Source organism: Scylla paramamosain, chromosome 15, assembly GCF_035594125.1.
Source record: "Scylla paramamosain isolate STU-SP2022 chromosome 15, ASM3559412v1, whole genome shotgun sequence".
Lineage (NCBI taxonomy): Eukaryota > Metazoa > Arthropoda > Malacostraca > Decapoda > Portunidae > Scylla > Scylla paramamosain.
Window position 1 is genome coordinate 14,205,207 of NC_087165.1, and position 18,305 is coordinate 14,223,511.

An 18,305-nucleotide genomic window follows, 5' to 3' on the forward strand; every position below is an offset into this window, starting at 1 on the left:
CAAAGTAGAGAATGGGGAATGTGTTGATGCCTCAAGATCACTGCTGCAGTGAGAGAGAGAGAGAGAGAGAGAGAGAGAGAGAGAGAGAGAGAGAGAGAGAGAGAGAAATTCACTAAGAGTGATAGAATGTAATGTGTATCCCATTTATATTTGTTTTCAAAGGGGTTCTATTCCAAGGTTCACTCAAAATCTGTAAAATCAGTGAAATAGAAATCAACAGGAATGGTGAGCACTATATTCCCAGTTTAATCCAAAAACACCATTTTTTTTTTTTTCATTTATTTATTTTCATTTATTTATTTTTTTTTTTTTATGGAAGGGAAGCTGGCTAGTAATAACAAAAAAGCCAGCTTAAGTCATCACTCCCAGCAAAAACATAGAGAAAGTGTCCTTAAGATGTGGGTCAATTCAATTTCAGAGATTTTAATGTATTCATTTCCTAAAAATATTTGAATCCTAAGAAGGTAGTAAGAGTGAATTGAGTTTTATTTTCACAGTACCATGTTTTGAATTGGTGGATGGGTTTGCAAGTTTCCATTACACACAACTTAAGAAGCTGTGTATGGTACCACACTACTAGCTACTACTACTACTACTACCTAGGGGCATGAAAGCTCACTCAGTGATTTCATTCAGGCTAAATATCTGTCTAGTGCAGTTATGAGACTACTGTGGTGCTTGTATTGTAAGAGCTATTTGTTAGCATGTTTATAATCTTGTACAGTTTAGCTTCACTAACCCTCCAAAACAATCCATCCTGTAATACAGAGAAGGGGCACATCAAGCTGCATGGAAAGTAAAAAAAATGATAAAATTGTAAATAGCATTCAGCAATACTTCAAAATTTAATTTGTAGAAAATCTGTGCAAGTGAACAATGCAGAAAATTAATAAAACTCCAAGTAAAATAAATCTGCAAACTTTAATTTCCATAACCAGTGACACATCTACTCTCCCATTGTCCTCTTCCCTCATGGGGCTGAGTGAGACAGTCTTCAGCACCTGATGCAGCCTGAGCCTTTCCATCAAGGGCATCATAAGAGTCTGGCTCAGCTCCAGGAGGATGAGGCCAGCAAGAATTATGAGAGCTTTATAATCTTCAAGAGATTAAGAGGACAATTCAAACAAGTAATACAATCAGTATAATACACAAATTACAGAAGGCTGCTCTATCACAACATCTGCATCTTAGATTTCTAAATGTGTTTATTAATAGAAACCTGTTTTCCCTTTTCTTGCCTGCTTCCCTCCCATAGCTATCAGACTGTCTTCAGCCTCTTGTGTGGCTGGAACCTTTAAACAAGAGGCATCATTGAGTCAGACTCAGCTCCAGGAGGGATGCAGAAACTGAGGGACAACTTTGCCATCTTTATGAACTTAATGAAATTAAAATAACTCTTGGCTTATAAAGCTGGCATAATTAGTATCTGATTAAGATGAAAGTGGTACGTTGCACATTAGAACAAAATACAGACAAAGAAGACATAACTACTACCATTCCTCCAAAGGTTATGCTAGATGTACTCTTAGGAGTTTATGGTTCACCTTCAAGATTGAAAAAAGAAAGTAGAGCCCCAAAGAGCTGTGCACACTAAATGGAAATAAAGTTAACAAAAAGTGCAAAAAGTTTGATATGTGAGGCCAATATAGTGGTGGAATGAGTAAACTAATTATTCATGATTATCATCATTTATATATATACAAACAGGTCAAATCCTTTGTCCAGAATTTTATGATCCAAATCCTCCAAAATTATCAAGTTTTCAGGGCTAATATTTTTATCCACGATTTATTAAAATGTTCATGCCAATATGATGAAAAAACTACCAACATACAGGGTTGGTTTGATTTAAATCAGATGATTTAATATTATATATATATATATATATATATATATATATATATATATATATATATATATATATGAAAAGTTTCAAGTCTACTTGCCCTGTACTGAGTGTAATTATCCTGTACTGGTCTTGCAGCAAGTCATGCACCAATGAATCACTGCCATCTCTTACAAGAAAAATATTTAAATGCATGAAAAAGAAAGTAAGATATTTTTTGTTGATAATAATAAATGTAATTATGAAGTTTAATGAGCTTAATTTCTTTTTAATAGCAATCAAGTTAGTTACTTTAATGTAACAGACTGATTAAACTATTAGTCCTACTTAAGATTTTTATGTGCAAAATTCATGTTGGGTGATGTATGTTAAACTATGATTTCATTTATCATTGGCCAAGTCTTATGACCTCATGAGACTGAAACAAATAATCTGTGCCAACAAACAGGTATTAATAAAAAAAAAATCATTTAAATAAAAAAAATGATTTAAATTTAAAAATCCAATTCAAATCAATCTTTTTTTTAATCATGATTTTTCCAACCTTACCAACATATCATATATTACTGTATAACACTTAAGTTACAAGGTTAAGTAATAGTTCTTTTACTTGCAATATGTACACTTTTGTACCTACTTACAATCTACTTTTCAAAACATAACCCTGTTGGAAATATGTGTGTGTGTGTGTGTGTGTGTGTGTGTGTGTGTGTGTGTGTGTGTTCCACAATCTCAAAAGATGCAAAACCTGGAACACTAAGCACAGAGGATTCTAGATAAAGCAATCTCAACCTTTTTACATGAAATAAACTAGTTTTGTCTCTACAAATAGATAATTTCTACTTCACTACTACATATAACCATGTGCAATTCTTAAATAAAGAGAGTAAAGGCACAAAAAATTTATACTCAAGGTGACAAATTCCCTCAAAACAGCTGAAAAATTGCAATGGTTGCTTCCTCCCCTGCTCCTGCTGCCGCCTGTCTTTTACTCTCCTTTGTAGTCCTTAAGCCATGCTTCAACTTCCTTCAGCTGCAATAAGGTCACAGTTTTAACATTCTAACAGAAATCAAATGCCCCTTTACCACAACCACCTCCATATCTCACAATGAACATAAGAAAACTGGGGGATCCTTACTCAACAAATCTTTACTTCTAGGGCCCCATCCACACAGTTGAGCTTTCCTCGACAAATTTTGCTCTGTGTGATGTCAGAAATGATGAAACTGAGCAAAGCTTCTTATAGATTTTCCGTAAAGTTCAATGATTTATGGGGGCTTTGTCTGTTGTGTGTCAAAGTTGACCAGTGGTTATAGCATATTAAAGATGTGTGAATTTACATTTCTCAGTAGAATCCACAAGCTATCAGTTCTCAATTTTCATCCTCAACTAACAAACATGTCAAAGGAACACTGGTCTACAGAATTAACACTAAATTGAATAGAGTTGTATCAACAACTTTGTCTGTAGGATGTTACAAAGGAGGTTCTCCAATCCATGTTGATGTACAGACTTCCACCATTCCATCCACTCCAATTTCAGTCACTGCCAGGCTCTCACTACCCAACCAACTTTGTTCTGGACAGGAGCATAAATACATATGGCAGGCTTAGTCTGAAAAGACTGAGCCTACCATATGTCGACCAAAGCTCGACCATGTGGACCGGGCCTATGAGCAGTCTGTCTCTAAGCTTGTCTTGTGTTTCCACAGTCATGAGGCTCAATCTACAAGTATCACTTTCATTTTCCATTGTGGAATGATCAATAATTACCATTGAGAAATTACAAGATTTCAAAAATTCCAATTCTGTTAAAAGTTACTACCAAACTCCTTTACAGTAAAGATCTCAATAATATGAACACTTTTTTTTTAAATGCTTTGAACTTTGACAAAAAAAAAAAGAAGTTTTAGTAACAGAAGAGTTTATTGAAAATTTTGATTGGTTCCAGTCTCCAAGAATCTGAATATTCTAGAAATCAGGATATTCTAGAAGGAACTACAAATATCTAAATATTATACACACAAAGAACATGAAACAATAATCAAATTTGTGCAAAAAATACCACAAGAATGCAGCACTCACTGATGATATTTCATTCATGACTGAGTCCTGGCATATGTGATGACTTGTTGCACACCACCTCCCATTCTTGGTGGCCTATCCCTTTGCATTATACTTTTTTTTTCTTAACTTTGAATTCAAGAGTGGGTAATTAGCAAGATACTGTTAGAACTAAAATAACCCTTCATTTTTTGTACCAGTGTTTTTTATAAAAGTCTTACAAACCTTAGACAGTCTACTCACATAATTAAGAAAAACAGGAATTATAAAGACATTCTACTCCTACCCTTACCTTGTAACCAAAGGGACCCTGGCCACCCTGGTACACAATGACTCCGTCCTGTATGATGTACAACCGTTCAGGCAGGCCATTGTAGGCCTTGTTTGCATCATCTGTGAGGGAGTCCACTAGTACTGGACAATCCAAAGGCTCTAGGTCCAGCATCTTCTTAGCGGCAGCAAACCTCTCCTCAATGGTTCTATGAAAGGTATGGTATCATGTAAGCATAAGTTTAAATAAATAAATAAAGGTAAAAAAATAAATAAAAACCAAGTACTAGTATATACAGCTAATTAATGGAGACAGTTTATTAATACTGATAAATTCTTTAACTGTTTTTATAGAAGTTGTTAAGATTAGAATAAGGAATGGTTGGGAATGTAATAGACAAGAGAAAATAAGTCCAATATTGGTTAGCAGAGTGAAAAGTTGGGCAGGAAGAAGTAGAGAGGAATACAAAAAGTTATGCAAGAAAGAAGCCATGGCCAGATGATGGAATGTGAATTAAAATGGTATTCTAACCATTTCAGGAAAGAATAGACAGTGAGGGAAACCGGGGCCAGATGATGGAATGTAACTAAAATGGTATTCTAACCATTTTATGAAAGAAAAGACAATGAGGGAAATCAATGTATTTAAAATGGGTGTGGAAGTATGTGACGGCCAAATGTTTGCGTAGAGGAGAATTGATAAGAAGATAAAGAATGATAGGTTAATGAGTGGTAATGCTGCAGCTTAGATGGAATAGTAGTGGAAATGTTAAAATATGGAGGCAAAATGCTAGTAGACTGGATTCTACTAATATGTGATCTGGCATGGAGGCAAGGAGAAGTACCAAATGAGAAGGCGGCAGATATTCTATATGTACATAAACATTAAGCATTAATGAAATTATTATAGGGTAACAAATGTGCCATGAAAATTCCATGGAAGAGTGCTGACCAAGACAGTGATGGCAGTGACCGAGGTGAAGGTCAGTGAGGACAGGGAGGATTTAGGAAAAGATAAAAAGTTAAATGGATCAGATCTGTGCTATTAAAATTATACACAATAGAGGAGTACTTAGGAAAGGATGAAAAGTAAAGATAAAAAAGAGTAACTGTGGCTTAGGATAACAAAACCAGAAAAAAAAAAACAGATGTCCAGTGAAGGTGCCAGTCCCTTAATAAAGCAGTCCAATAGGAAGGCCAAATTACATTGCAAAGTGTTTTGAAGCCTCCATCTTGAAAAGTTTAAATCATAGGCTGGAGGGAATGCAAAAGCTGGCAGGGAGTTCCTGTGTTTACCAGTAAAAGGGATGAGACTACAGTTCAACACTTGCATCAAGGAGGTGGACAGAACATGTGTGAGAGGAAGTACAAATGTAGAATACCTTGTGAAGCAAGGTCATAGGAGGGCAAAAGACAGGAGGCAGGCATGCAGTAGTCAAAATCAGAAGAGGAGTTAGCATGAAAATAGCATTAGAAGGTAGTAAGAGATGTAACCCTGCGGTGAAGAGATGTTGAAGACAGTTAGAGGAAAGGTGCTGAGACACAATATTTTTGGTTCCACTAACACAGGGAAAGTATGATATATGATGAGTGGATAGAGAATCCCTTTGAAATGTACCTAAAATCTTGTATGTTGAACAGTTGCTGGAAGAAATTATGACTCTTTATGGGGATGCAAATGTATATAATGACTACACTTCTATTTCTAGGCCACAAAACCATATGACACCTACAACTGTGGATTTTAGGAAGCTGTTATGACTATGGGACACTGCAGCTATCTGTTTTATGTTTGGATCAGTATGAAATCACTAGATAATTTTATATATTTTTTTCTGCAAATGGCCATCAAGCAGATTAATAACTAAAAGACCAGAAATCACAACTCTTAATAGTTATGAGTAATTTCACAATCAAAACCACAACAGGACTCACTTGTGGTTGGCAACTTCTAGGTTGCCAGGAATATGCCACCCATCAGTTGGGTGAGCCTCGGTGATGTACACCGTGACAAAGTCAGCCACCTTGCCGAAGTCTTCCATCACCTGCAAGTGTACGATACATTAAGATGACCCAAAGGGTAAAACAATTAAATTAAATTAAATGGACAAGAGAGACAATTTGTAGCCATCTAGCCAAGTTCAAGAGCCTTAGTGTGTCTTAGGCACATATAGGGAATAGGTTGACAAAAGACTAGATAAAACATATCAGTTTCCTGCAGCTTGGGAAAAAGGCAAAGAAATCTCCAGTCACCAGCATTTTGTTAAAAGTATCCTGCACTAGACAAAAGAGTATAAGAAGACAAAAGATACAGATCATCTGCCACAAAAGAGACCAGGGAAGGACTGTGTGGTCTCTAAGACCCTTTCACACTACGCTATTGATGGCCGTCACTGGCCACCCCGTTGTAAAAGCTTCAGGTAACTGCAAGCAAAAAGTAACTGTGCACCACCATCATCAATGGTTATCTGCCCATGCTACCGAAGTGCCCGTGCGTGAAAGGCTCCATTGCAAACTATGGGAGGTAACCAGTGGCATTCACTAATGTAACCCAGGACCTTGCTGTCATATGAAAGAGTAAATGACAGTCTTTATCTTTATGCCAGATAGTTTTCATCCACCTGCCTCACAGCAAACACTTCCTGTCAATCAGCATCATCCTGCTCATGAAGCACACGTGGCAACCTTTCCAAACATTCAACAACATTCACACAATCACTTCAAACATCTGACCATATATTATCCAAAGCATAGCCTGTAGACACATGTTGCTGCAATCAAAATACTTACTTCCAGGGAGATACAGTACATAAAGGGAAAGATAAGAACTGTGCTACACATCCTCTCTGTCATTATCTTTTCATGTCTTGTTAACAGAAGAGAGCAGTTGCAAACAGCTCTCTAAAAGGCAACAATTCTCACTGCATTATATGCAGTTGAAACACCTACACAATTTATATCAAAATCATCACCATGAATAATGTTTTATGTTATGTCTTAGAGTCCCTGTCTGCCTCATAGGTCTTCCACACTCGACCAATTCCCTCATACATTTACACGTTGGATCTTATTTTTCTGGTTATGGAACATGACCTCAGATACGGTTATCCTCATCTTTTACTCACCACAGGTGAGCAAGCCTTTAATCAAGTCTATGACTTGGGTTCTAGAGCAACTGATGCAGTACTTTACCCATTTTCCTGACTAACTTGAAGACATGCCTATTTTTTTTTTTTTTTTCTTAATCCTGTCATACTGCTTCAGTGCCACCTCTGGAGCTAAGAGACTGACTGCCCATCAGTATACTAATCTCTAACACTTTTGTAAAACAACTTCCATGGAGTTAGGTGTTCTTTGTTGCTTCTGCCTTCTGCCTTTTTTTTTTTTTTTTTCTCCCATCTACTTGCTTACTCTATTAAAAGGCCTTGTTTGTCCCTTCATGGACTACAGCTCTGATGGATGGGTTGATTTTATTCACTTTACATAAGGGCCGATTCTCCCATTAGGCGAGGCTAGTAAATGGTAAGGGCGCCTAGCTCTGAGGGGGAGGGGGCGCCATACCCTCCTCCTTATACTCCCTCCCTCCTCTTTAACAATTTCTTTAACACTCTTCAGTTCAACACACACACACACACACACACACACACACACGTTATTAAAAGGATAGTGGCTCGCAGGGCGTGGATTGGGGATGCACTGTATTTTTTTTGTGGATGTATGTAAGGTACAAAACCTCGTGTGGTTGTCCTACTGTACTTACATTCGTTTATGCCTAAACGCCACGAAAGAAAACGGGCACTCAGCTGCGTGTAGGTGGAAATGTGTTTCAGTGCATATGTGAATTTTTTTTTTTTTTTTTTTTGTCAGTTTTCCGATATTTTTCATATCTGATTTATTTTTCCTGCTCATTTCATGGTGAGGGAATAGTGTCGCTAAATGTGCAAGTAAAGTATTGAATGTGGAAGTATTGAATGTGGAAAGATATTAAGTTATTACGAAACAAGAATACATAGGAAAATTTCCCAGACATAAGTTGCCGCCATTGAAGTGCTTACAGTTTACATGGTGGAGCTGTGGATGCATTTCTTTCCATTTCTTTCCCACGCCCCTTATCCTTACTCTCCTCTGCTTTCATCAACTTACTTTCCTATTAGTTATCTCTCATGTTCCTGCAGCCCTGCTTTCTTTATTAGTTTCTACAAAGATTATGTTTAATATGTTTGTAGAATACTTGAGATTTCTGCTAGTGTGCGTAAAAAAAAGTATAAATTCTAAAAAGACTTTTCACCTTTTAAACTTTTACAATTTTCCCCTAGAACTTTCCTCAAAATAATGAATAATGACAGCTTATGGGAGGCACCGGCAGCAGTTCTGCTAAGGGCGTTATACTGGCTAGAGCCATAATTAAACAGGTTAGAACCCGAGGGTTTTCATCTCATCAACTCCACTTTTTTAATTAAAACTTCAAATTCTCACATTCCATTGCAATATTGTATATACAGCTGTATTCTATCACCTCCATACTTACTGCTTTTCTGAACTTGCTAATGACGTGCCTCCTCCTCTCCCGAGGTTTTACTGCAAAGACTTTCTACTCACTATATTCTGTCCACCTTACTAATACAAAAGTTAATCTTCATTCCTTTATCCCAGTCACTAGTATATACACCACGGAACTCTGTCCATTTTGGTTTTCTCCTTCCTACAACCTGAACCAGCTATATGAAGAGATGCCTTCAGAAATAAACTGGTTAACCTCGGAAGCCATTCTCTAACTTTTTTGGGGAAAAGCAGATATATACTCGTATATATATATATATATATATATATATATATATATATATATATATATATATATATATATATATATATATATATATATATATATATATTGCCCTCAGAAAGCCTCCTTCAGAGAGAGAGAGAGAGAGAGAGAGAGAGAGAGAGAGAGAGAGAGAGAGAGAGAGAGAGAGAGAGAGAGAGAGAGAGAGAGAGAGAGAGATCAGTTTGTAATTTGAGTGTTCATAAGTGGAGAAGGCATTATAGTCTACAATAAGCTAAAGGGCACGTCATGTATACACTATCTCTCGTTCCCGTTGGATACATACCTGACGGAACCTCGCAAGGTTGGCCATGAACGGAGGTCAGGTGCACGAGCCAAAGTTGACGATGAGCGGCCGCCCTTTGGAGGCCACGTCAAGGAGGTGGCACTCAGAGCGGTCACTGAAGCGCAGCAGTTTTCGGTTGGGTGCGCGGCCGCCCTGCTCAGCCACCATCTGTACCTCGGCCCATGCACTGAAGAGAATACAAGAGATTAATTTGTACATAAAATCAGACCATTAAATACAATGGAGGAAAAAGGAAAGTACCATGATTCACTCAAGATTTTTTTTTTTTTCAGTGGTAATTACATTGGTAATTCCGACATACTGTTGGATTAAGATATAAAATTTGATTATCTACTTTGTCAGTGTGTTACTAGTGGATAAGAGTACTACCTACAGTTATATTCAATTGCATTTGAGGTGGTAGGCAAGTGACAGTGACAGTCGAGGTCAAGAACAGCCACTTGGGATTGGGTAGCTCTGTGAAAAATTATCACCATGTAATGGAATCTGGTTACATAAGGCTGAATATATATCTGTGGTGTTCCAAAGCACCTACCCTTTCACTTTCTGCCTCACAAATTGGTATTTGTAAAATCTTTCCATGTAAAAAAAAAAAAAAAAACCTGTACACGTGCTTCAACACCTACATATTTCTAATTCAGGATCCAACATCCTTGGAATATCAACATTCTGTGACCACAAACAGTGAACACAGCACTGGGAGAGTAAGTACAGTACATGTGTGCATGTATGATCTTACTTACATAATCTTGCTTACATATAGATAATGCACTCCTTGATAAAATCATAAATGCTTCAGTTTGTGACAAGACTGCCTTGCCAATGTAATGCTTCTTAATGACTTGGCACTAACAACCTAATATCGGAGCCTATTCCATTCATCTACCACTATTTGAAAACTAATTTCTTCATATCGCTTTTTTTTTTTTAAGCCAACTTAACCAAGCTTAGACCTAATATTTCTTGTCCTGTCCTGATTACTAGCACTGATCGTTTTGGTTTTGTCACCCTTATTATATTTCATAGCGCCAAGGTTCAATAATTTTCGTTCCTGCTTTCATCCTCATCCGTTATGGGTTTCCCAGATATCGCCGCTACATACATCCTTCTCATGATACATGTTCACTCGCCAGCTACGTGAACTTGTTAAGTTTGATGGATTGATTGATTGATGTTATGGCGCCGCAACATCGCGCTAAAAAAAAAACATTATGGTGCCGCAACATCGCGCAAAAAATAAATAAATAAATAAATATATATATATATAACTGCAGGTTAAAATATTTATAAGAAAATTATAGTTTGGTAAAAAAAATATATTAAAAATCACCAAAAAATGTAAGCAAAAAAAGAAATGTGATTAACCATCGAAAACGTAAGTGCTAAAAATGAGAGGGTTGGTATTTGAATGTGTTATTTCATTAGTTTGACTTAAAGTGAGGGGAAAATTTGATCAAACTTACGAATAAAGGAAGTCCTTGGTCCTAACCCAAAACAGGCTCCAGGGGGCGATCCCGGTAAGGACTGGTTTCATGTACGTGTCATCATCGCCTTTTACAAGAGTCTTGTACCACATTTTGCTGACACTTCTCAAAGGTGGAATGTTACTAAATAAAGTTAATAAGAAGTTAAGCACCACTCCCCTGACAAGGGAGAGGGGCAAGCACAACCACCGTTTCACTCTTGGCAACATCACTAGTATGAATCCACACAACGCAGACACTTTAGATCGACTTCATCCGCGAGTTGCTAGGAGGTATACAAGGAGGTATGGAGGCTTAAGGGGGTTATATGAAGGTGGTTGCCATGTGGAGTGGAAGAAAATTGACTAGTTAGCATCTCCGCTCCTCGCCAGCTTTGCACACGCCCCACGTTGAGCTTCAGCGTACATTTGGAACACAGGACCAGTGATATTGTGATATTTTTTTTGTAAAGATCCTTCATTTCATGTTGTTTGATTTACGTCTACAGCAAACAAACTGCTTGAATTAGATCTATAAATTCGGTGAACTGTTGTTTGTAATCTATGGAATTACTGAACTCAGCGAATGGAATTCAGATATCATTTATCAGTTAAATTATTACAGATGACAGTTGAAAGACTCTAGCGAAAAGTGCACTGAGCAAACATGATGCCATAGTTTGACTTAGATTGTGTGAGAACCTTCTAGCCATTTATGTAACACCTGATTTCTGGGAATAACATGAAATGCTACGAATTTCCTTCATTCCCACATTTACGTGGCATATAACGACAGCACAAGACACCGTCATAATTATCAAAATAGAATGTCAACACAGACTATCTTCCCTTCTCAGCTGTCAACATGGGGCGGAGTTTATAGTGACGCCACACAAGTGACATTATACACACTCACACACACACATAAGTAGTTGCCATTACGTTTGTTATGGATTATTCTTAATTTTTTATTCGTTATCAGTATCAGTGTGAGCTGTGCATCAAAATACATTTATTTTTAAGCTTGCAAAGCTAGTTTTATTGGAATGAAACTTGAAAACAAACATGAAACCATCATTTTGTATTCTGTTACCACACAGATCAATGTGGAGGATGCTTCCCTTCCTTGGTAGTTATATAACTACATACTGGTTGCTTGGCACACAAGTGACAGACACGATCAAAGAATATGATGAAAGTAACTTTAACATCATCACATTCTTGGTTTCCTAAAACAACATCCTAACCCATAATGAACAGCCACATAAGATAAAATCCATACAACCACGTACAATAAACTGACAAGTTATCCTGGCTGAGCTTTGCAAACCCCTCCTTCAGATGAACAAATAAACGAATACATAGTCTAAATAAAATAATAAATAAGTGAATAAATATGATCAATATACATAAGAAAGTATGAGTGAAGATGGTGAAATTTGATTTTATCCCTTAAAAGAAAAATAACAACGTGGTTGGCTCTTTTCTCTCTCTCTCTCTCTCTCTCTCTCTCTCTCTCTCTCTCTCTCTCTCTCTCTCTCTCTCTCTCTCTCTCTCTCTCTCTCTTCCCATTATTTTCCCTATAATGTAAACTACTTCTTTTGTTTCCCCCCAACTTTCTAGTAGAACACACACCTTCGAACACTCCAACTCGTGACAGGAGTAATATATGAAATCAACTTTCTCCATAAAACTACATGTGAATTCCAAAAACCGATACGAAAACCTAGTGAAAGTAGATTCAAATATTTCCTCGCATATCCTGATTAGTGGACCTTGAACTGAGCAAGCTAGGCGGGTTTATGCGAGTTGTTAAAGAGAGTTAATCGGCTGCTGCCATATTCACAAATAACAAATATAATAAACAAATAATAATAATAATAATAATAATAATAATAATAATAATAATAATAATAATAATAATAATAATGATAAGTACTACTACTACTACTACTACTACCACTAATAATAATAATAATAATAATAATAATAATAATAATAATAATAATAACAATAATAACAATAATAGTAATTATAATAATGATAACAATAACAACGATAAAATCATTATTATTATGATTATTATTATTATTTGGTTATTATATTTGTTACATCGCCGCTACATTACATCTCTCCCGACACAAGTGCGTTCACTAGCCAGCAACGTGGTTTGGTATAGTATAGTATCTTGGTTCCCTCAGACAGATGTGCATTTGTTTATTGAATATTTTTGGAGTCAGAAGTTGAGACATACAAGGAAAATTGATGAAAATAGTTTATAACCAACAAAAATAACTCCTTTATGTCAAAGCTGATACCATCTGTGTCAGCCGACTCATACCATCAGATCGTGGTTGCTAACAACCCGACAAAGCTAACACGGAGAGCAAGACGAGGAAGGAGACTCAAATTAGAATGTCTGTGGGAAGGTAAGCGGAAAAAACTGCAGATCAACTCCAGTGGAAAGTCATACAAGAAAAGAAGATGAGGAACAGTTGAATACCCAGTGTGAGATATTTAGAGGATTACGGTATGTAAAAAAAATCGTTGAACAGAAGAGCTCAGGGAGGCCGGCAGATGAAAAATACAGGCTTTCTGAAGACAAAGGAAGACAGGACGGCTAGACGATTGGGGACCATATACAGATGTGTGTGTGTGTGTGTGTGTGTGTGTGTGTGTGTGTGTGTGTGTGTGTGTGTGTGAGAGAGAGAGAGAGAGAGAGAGAGAGAGAGAGAGAGAGAGAGAGAGAGAGAGAGAGAGAGAGAGAGAGAGAGAGAGAGAGAGAGAGAGAGAGAGGGGTGGCTAGGGAAAAGATCGGGAGACTTGTAAGATTATGTACTTTGGAAAATCAATAGTTCAGTATGACTAAAAGATATGGCAAAACCAACATTTGTTATGAAATTTTGTTTATGAAAATTTTGTTATGAAAATATAATCTTGTTAGTAGATGAACCTGTTAGTAGCCTAGAGCAAGTGAAACAATTTACTGCTTTCAAACTACACGGTCAAGAGTTTCTCAAATACCACCGCTGCATTACGTCCCTCACCCATTTACTTGCTAGATCAGTGAACTTCATGAAATACTATGAAACTTACGTATGCAGGTAATATTTGGTCCTTTCTAAAAATAGACTCCAGTGGCCGACCCCCTTGGTGACTGGCTTCATGTACACTCCGCCATCATCGCCCTCTGCCAGATCCTTGAACCACCATTTGCCGACAGCTCTCAGGGGAGGGACGAGAGCAACTAAAGTTACAAACAAATTAAACACCCCTGACCTCACAAGGGCCAGGGGAAACAGAACCATCCGCCTCACCGCTGACGGCATCACTGAGCGTGGCCCCACACTGCTGCCTCGGCCTTAATCAAGTTGGTCATCGTCACAAGCTGCCAATCATCTTCGACTTTTTATATAACTTCGTGGGATTGTTGCTACATGTACACCCCTATAAAAAAAAAAAAAAGCATCCTTACTCTCGTGAACGATACGTTTCACGAGTTTATTGCGATTCGAGTTGTTTCGATGTACTCGTAGTCAGTTAACCCCGCTGTAAAACGTCCTGAAAACATTATAGTATTAATTTTTAAGGAAAGTATTTCATTCATGCATAGGCGAGGCAGTGTGTGTAACGACGTCACCAGCTGGCAACACTTGGCTTGGCTCAGCTCGCTCCCTGATTGGCTCTAATTTTTTCCTATGTATTTACTCTTCCAGACTTGGGAAAAATGCGTCCCGGAGGGAATGTTGCCTAACAAATCGAGGTTCGAGCCCTTGATTCGTAGATCACAGATGATAGGTACGTACCACGTTCATTGCCTCTTCTTTACTAAAGCAGTTAAAGTACTGTGCTAATTTTCCGCATTTGATTCAGTATACAGAAAATAGCTTAAAAATAAATACTCTTTCCTCTCAAGCTTATTTTTCATGGTGTTTCCTGTTACCAGCGCTTCATCACACCCTCCGCCTGAAATACGTCTGCTCGTCAGCTACGTAAAGCTAAGTCAGTTTAGTGCAACTTACGAAAGAAAGTAGCATTTGGTCCTAACCCAGCAGTCTCGCCAGTCGCCAACCTTCGGAGAGAGGGGCTTCAAGTATTTTTCCCCTTCGCCGACTTCTGTTACAGTCTTGAGCCACTTACTGCTGACACTTATCAAGGGAGGAATGATAGTAATTAAAGTTAGGAAAAAATTAAGAACCCCTGCCTTCACAAAGGCCAGGGGCAGGAGAAGTAACCGCCTCACTCGTGACGGCATCACTTGCAGGAATGACAGCGTGCCGCCACTCTGCTCCCTCCACGCTTTTACCAAGTTACGACTTGGTCAAACTTTGTGAATGAGTGCAGGGTCTAAATTAATAACCAAATAGTTTCATCAAGATCTACAGTTACTATCACAAATAGACAAGGAAGAACCTTTTTTTTTTTATTTCGTTACCACACACACACACACACACACACACACACACACACACACACACTTTAAGGCACGTCGGGATCCCAAAGGCGGTACTTGGGAACACTCATTGCTTGGTGATGTCTTATCGCCAGGTTGAAGTACAAGCCTGATACCATGCACCACAGACATCTCCACTTAGCGACGAGAAACAACCAACACTGAGGTAATGCCTCGTGCATTTATTACGTAGGATGTTCCATATTCTCATTACTGAACTCCCAAATCATGACTTTTGAGTCACAATCAGTTAACATTCGTGCTAATAAAATATGATAACTGTTTGTAATACAAGTATATCCCTGGATTGTGTATTACAAACGATATTTTTTTTTTTTTAGTGTTCAATGTTGCTCGTATTCTCGATGTAATCAAAAGTGTAAAAGCCTCTCAAGAGTTCATAAATACTTCTGAAATATCGTTACACAATTTATTAGTATATGAGTGGCCTTATTAAAAAGTACACGTGGCAAGGTGACCATCAGCAGCAAGGATGTCATGCAGGAGAGAGAGAGAAAAAAAAAAAAAAACTTGAAGAGATGCACTTAACAAGACGGTTCATGAAAACTTATCAAGAGACACTGATTAGAATGGGAATGTCATCTGGTTTGTTACTAGACGAAATATCCATCACTGAAATCAGATCGCTTACTGCATCCTGTCACAGGAAAAATACAACAATGAACACTGACTATTCGTCAGTCCACTTAATTTCCTGTTATGACAAACTGATAAGAAATCACAGCACTGGCGCTGACGAGAAACAAAACTCGTAGGTGGGTTTAATGTTGAGTAGTCCTTATTCTTTCAAGTGTTCACTTTTCCCATTAGCTTTATTACTTTTATTACTACTGTTCAGTCAAATTTGTAAAGGTAACATATGATAGGCACAAATGCCACAGAAGACTCATAACTGACACACAAATTCTTGTAAGATAATCCATTTGTTCCACGATGGCGATAGCCGTACATCATCATCGCATCATGCACTGCATACGCAAGTTATTTCCTATCTTAAGTTTCGCCAGACTAGTGCAACACTTGGCGGTGCCCCAGTGGTGATTCTTGTCAAGGTCTGTGGTACATGTACATATAATACTATTCTGCCACCAAATGAAAAAGCAAACTATTTTTACAATAAGAAAATCGCCAACGATCTCACTTTTCTGTGAATAACTGGAGGTCGTGTATAATGCTTTGCTTGCGAGCTATCAAACTAACACAGTATTGCACAGAAACATTTATTCATACTACTAATAGGGCTTGGTTAGTCTGTTCGGGTGTCTGTATAGCTTCACAGTTATGAAGTCAAACTTTGGGATTAAACTGTCAACATCCATTGCGAAATAGTTGATAACGCCCGTTGGTTGAAATATAACGTTTTAAAATTTTCCCTCATCAGAGATTATTAGCAAACCCTTTAATTCATGAAACAGAGCGTAGCTAGCTTGCAGACTTTCTCCTAGGTCGTCTCTCTCGTGCCCCAAAATTGTAAGTTTTTTGTGTGAGCACTGTTCACCAAGCAGTAAGCAACAAGAGACTTTATGCAACTTCGGTGAGTACGAGCGTCTAATTTCTTAGAACTATTTGTTATAAGGTGTGTGTGTGTGTGTGTGTGTGTGTGTGTGTGTAGAGAGAGAGAGAGAGAGAGAGAGAGAGAGAGAGAGAGAGAGAGAGAGAGAGAGAGAGAGAGAGAGAGAGAGAGAGAGAGAGAGAGAGAGAGAGAGAGAGAGAGAGAGAGAGAGAATTATGATAAATATCAAGAAAAACGCACGCCTCACCATTGGTTTAAGGCATTGTTTCCACTTAGACATTCCAATCGACGTGACCTATTTCGCACCGACGCATAGAAGTTACCAAACACACATAAACACACACAGTCTTCAAGGGAACAGTTGGCAACAGACTTAATTAGTCATCGTCATAAGTTGCCAATTACTTTTCGAGTTTTTGTATAACTTCGTTGGATCGTTGCTGGATGTACAGCAACACCATCACGAAGACCACCACCAACAACAACGACACCAGAAACGGGAGTAACTATGACTCCTGCAGGGGCTAGGTCGATGATGATGTCGCACCTCCCGATGCGATGTGAAAACCCTACTTGAGACTTAGTTACTGGGGAAGTCTGCCTCCTCGTGGCGCCCGCTGGTAACGGGGGACTTTGATTAGTCCCTCAGCTAAAGGCTTCCCCCGTGAGATGGGTGTAAAGGTGGGGAGTGGGACAAACAATCCCTCCTCCCCTTAATGATACGCCCGTAGGGTAATGGGGTTCCGCCAGGCTTCGGTTCCCATAACGGCTTCACTGGTCCGGAGTCTTCCTGCTCTTTCCGGTTCTCTATCCCGGCTGGGTGGGGGCTGTCGGCGTGATTTGCCAAGTCCCAGTACCAAACCCACTTAGCTTGGGCTGCAGTAGTCACGTCACCCCGTTTCCGGGAGTACGGCAGTGCATTTCCTGCCAGGTCACCCAGAAGGTTCATGGCTTTAATCAGGGATACACGGCGCGATTGCGGCGCCAATCGCCCCCAGGCTGGAGGGGACGAAACACGTGCCTCTAGAGGTGTTCGTTCCAAAGGCCTGAGGCGCCATCGGAAGTGGCGTCACACTTACTAACGTCGGTCATACTGCGGAAGGCCTTGTGGAAGGTAACCAACCGCTTGGTCTGAGGCTGGCGTCCTCTGCCGGAATCCTATAGGGTGAGAGCCTGGTAGGTAGGTTTTTGCATCGCTCGTGCCGTCTTAAATGATGGTGGGTGTGAGTAGTGCTGGTTTTAACCCATTACCCTGTCGTTCTCCCTTAAGGCGGATTATCCTGGCCGCTTAGTACGGCGCTTCTTGACCAAGCGCAGGAACGGCGGCCGGACAAAGTATTACTTGATTAAGGTAGCCACCAACGCCACCACCAGTAACACAAAAAACACCACGAACAAAATCACCAGCAACACAAACACCATCAGCAACACCAGCACCACCAAAAACATAACTACCAATAAAAACTCTCAACAATAATATAACAACGATAAACAGGAGGAGGCAGTAGACACCTGCCGAAACGATAATTACTCCCAGTGAGGTCTAA

General features: G+C 38.7%; 1 protein-coding gene across 4 annotated transcripts in view; it reads right to left on the minus strand.

Annotated features, from left to right (window-relative positions):
* Positions 1 to 902: 902 nt before the first annotated feature.
* Positions 903 to 18,305, minus strand: part of LOC135107488 (type I iodothyronine deiodinase-like) — a 24,030-nt gene continuing 6,627 nt past the window's right edge. For 2 of the 4 annotated variants that reach the window (XM_064017407.1, XM_064017409.1), the window contains exons 2-3: positions 9,289 to 9,475; positions 6,116 to 6,225 (exon numbers count right to left, since the gene is read on the minus strand). In XM_064017407.1, the coding sequence (XP_063873477.1) occupies positions 9,325 to 9,475 (151 nt within the window). In that variant the 3' untranslated portion in view covers positions 6,116 to 6,225; positions 9,289 to 9,324. Of the gene's footprint in view, positions 2,880 to 4,202; positions 4,390 to 6,115; positions 6,226 to 9,288; positions 9,476 to 10,772; positions 11,075 to 13,867; positions 14,134 to 18,305 lie in introns of those variants that run through there. The other 2 variants (XM_064017410.1, XM_064017408.1) reach the window with 2 other exon arrangements.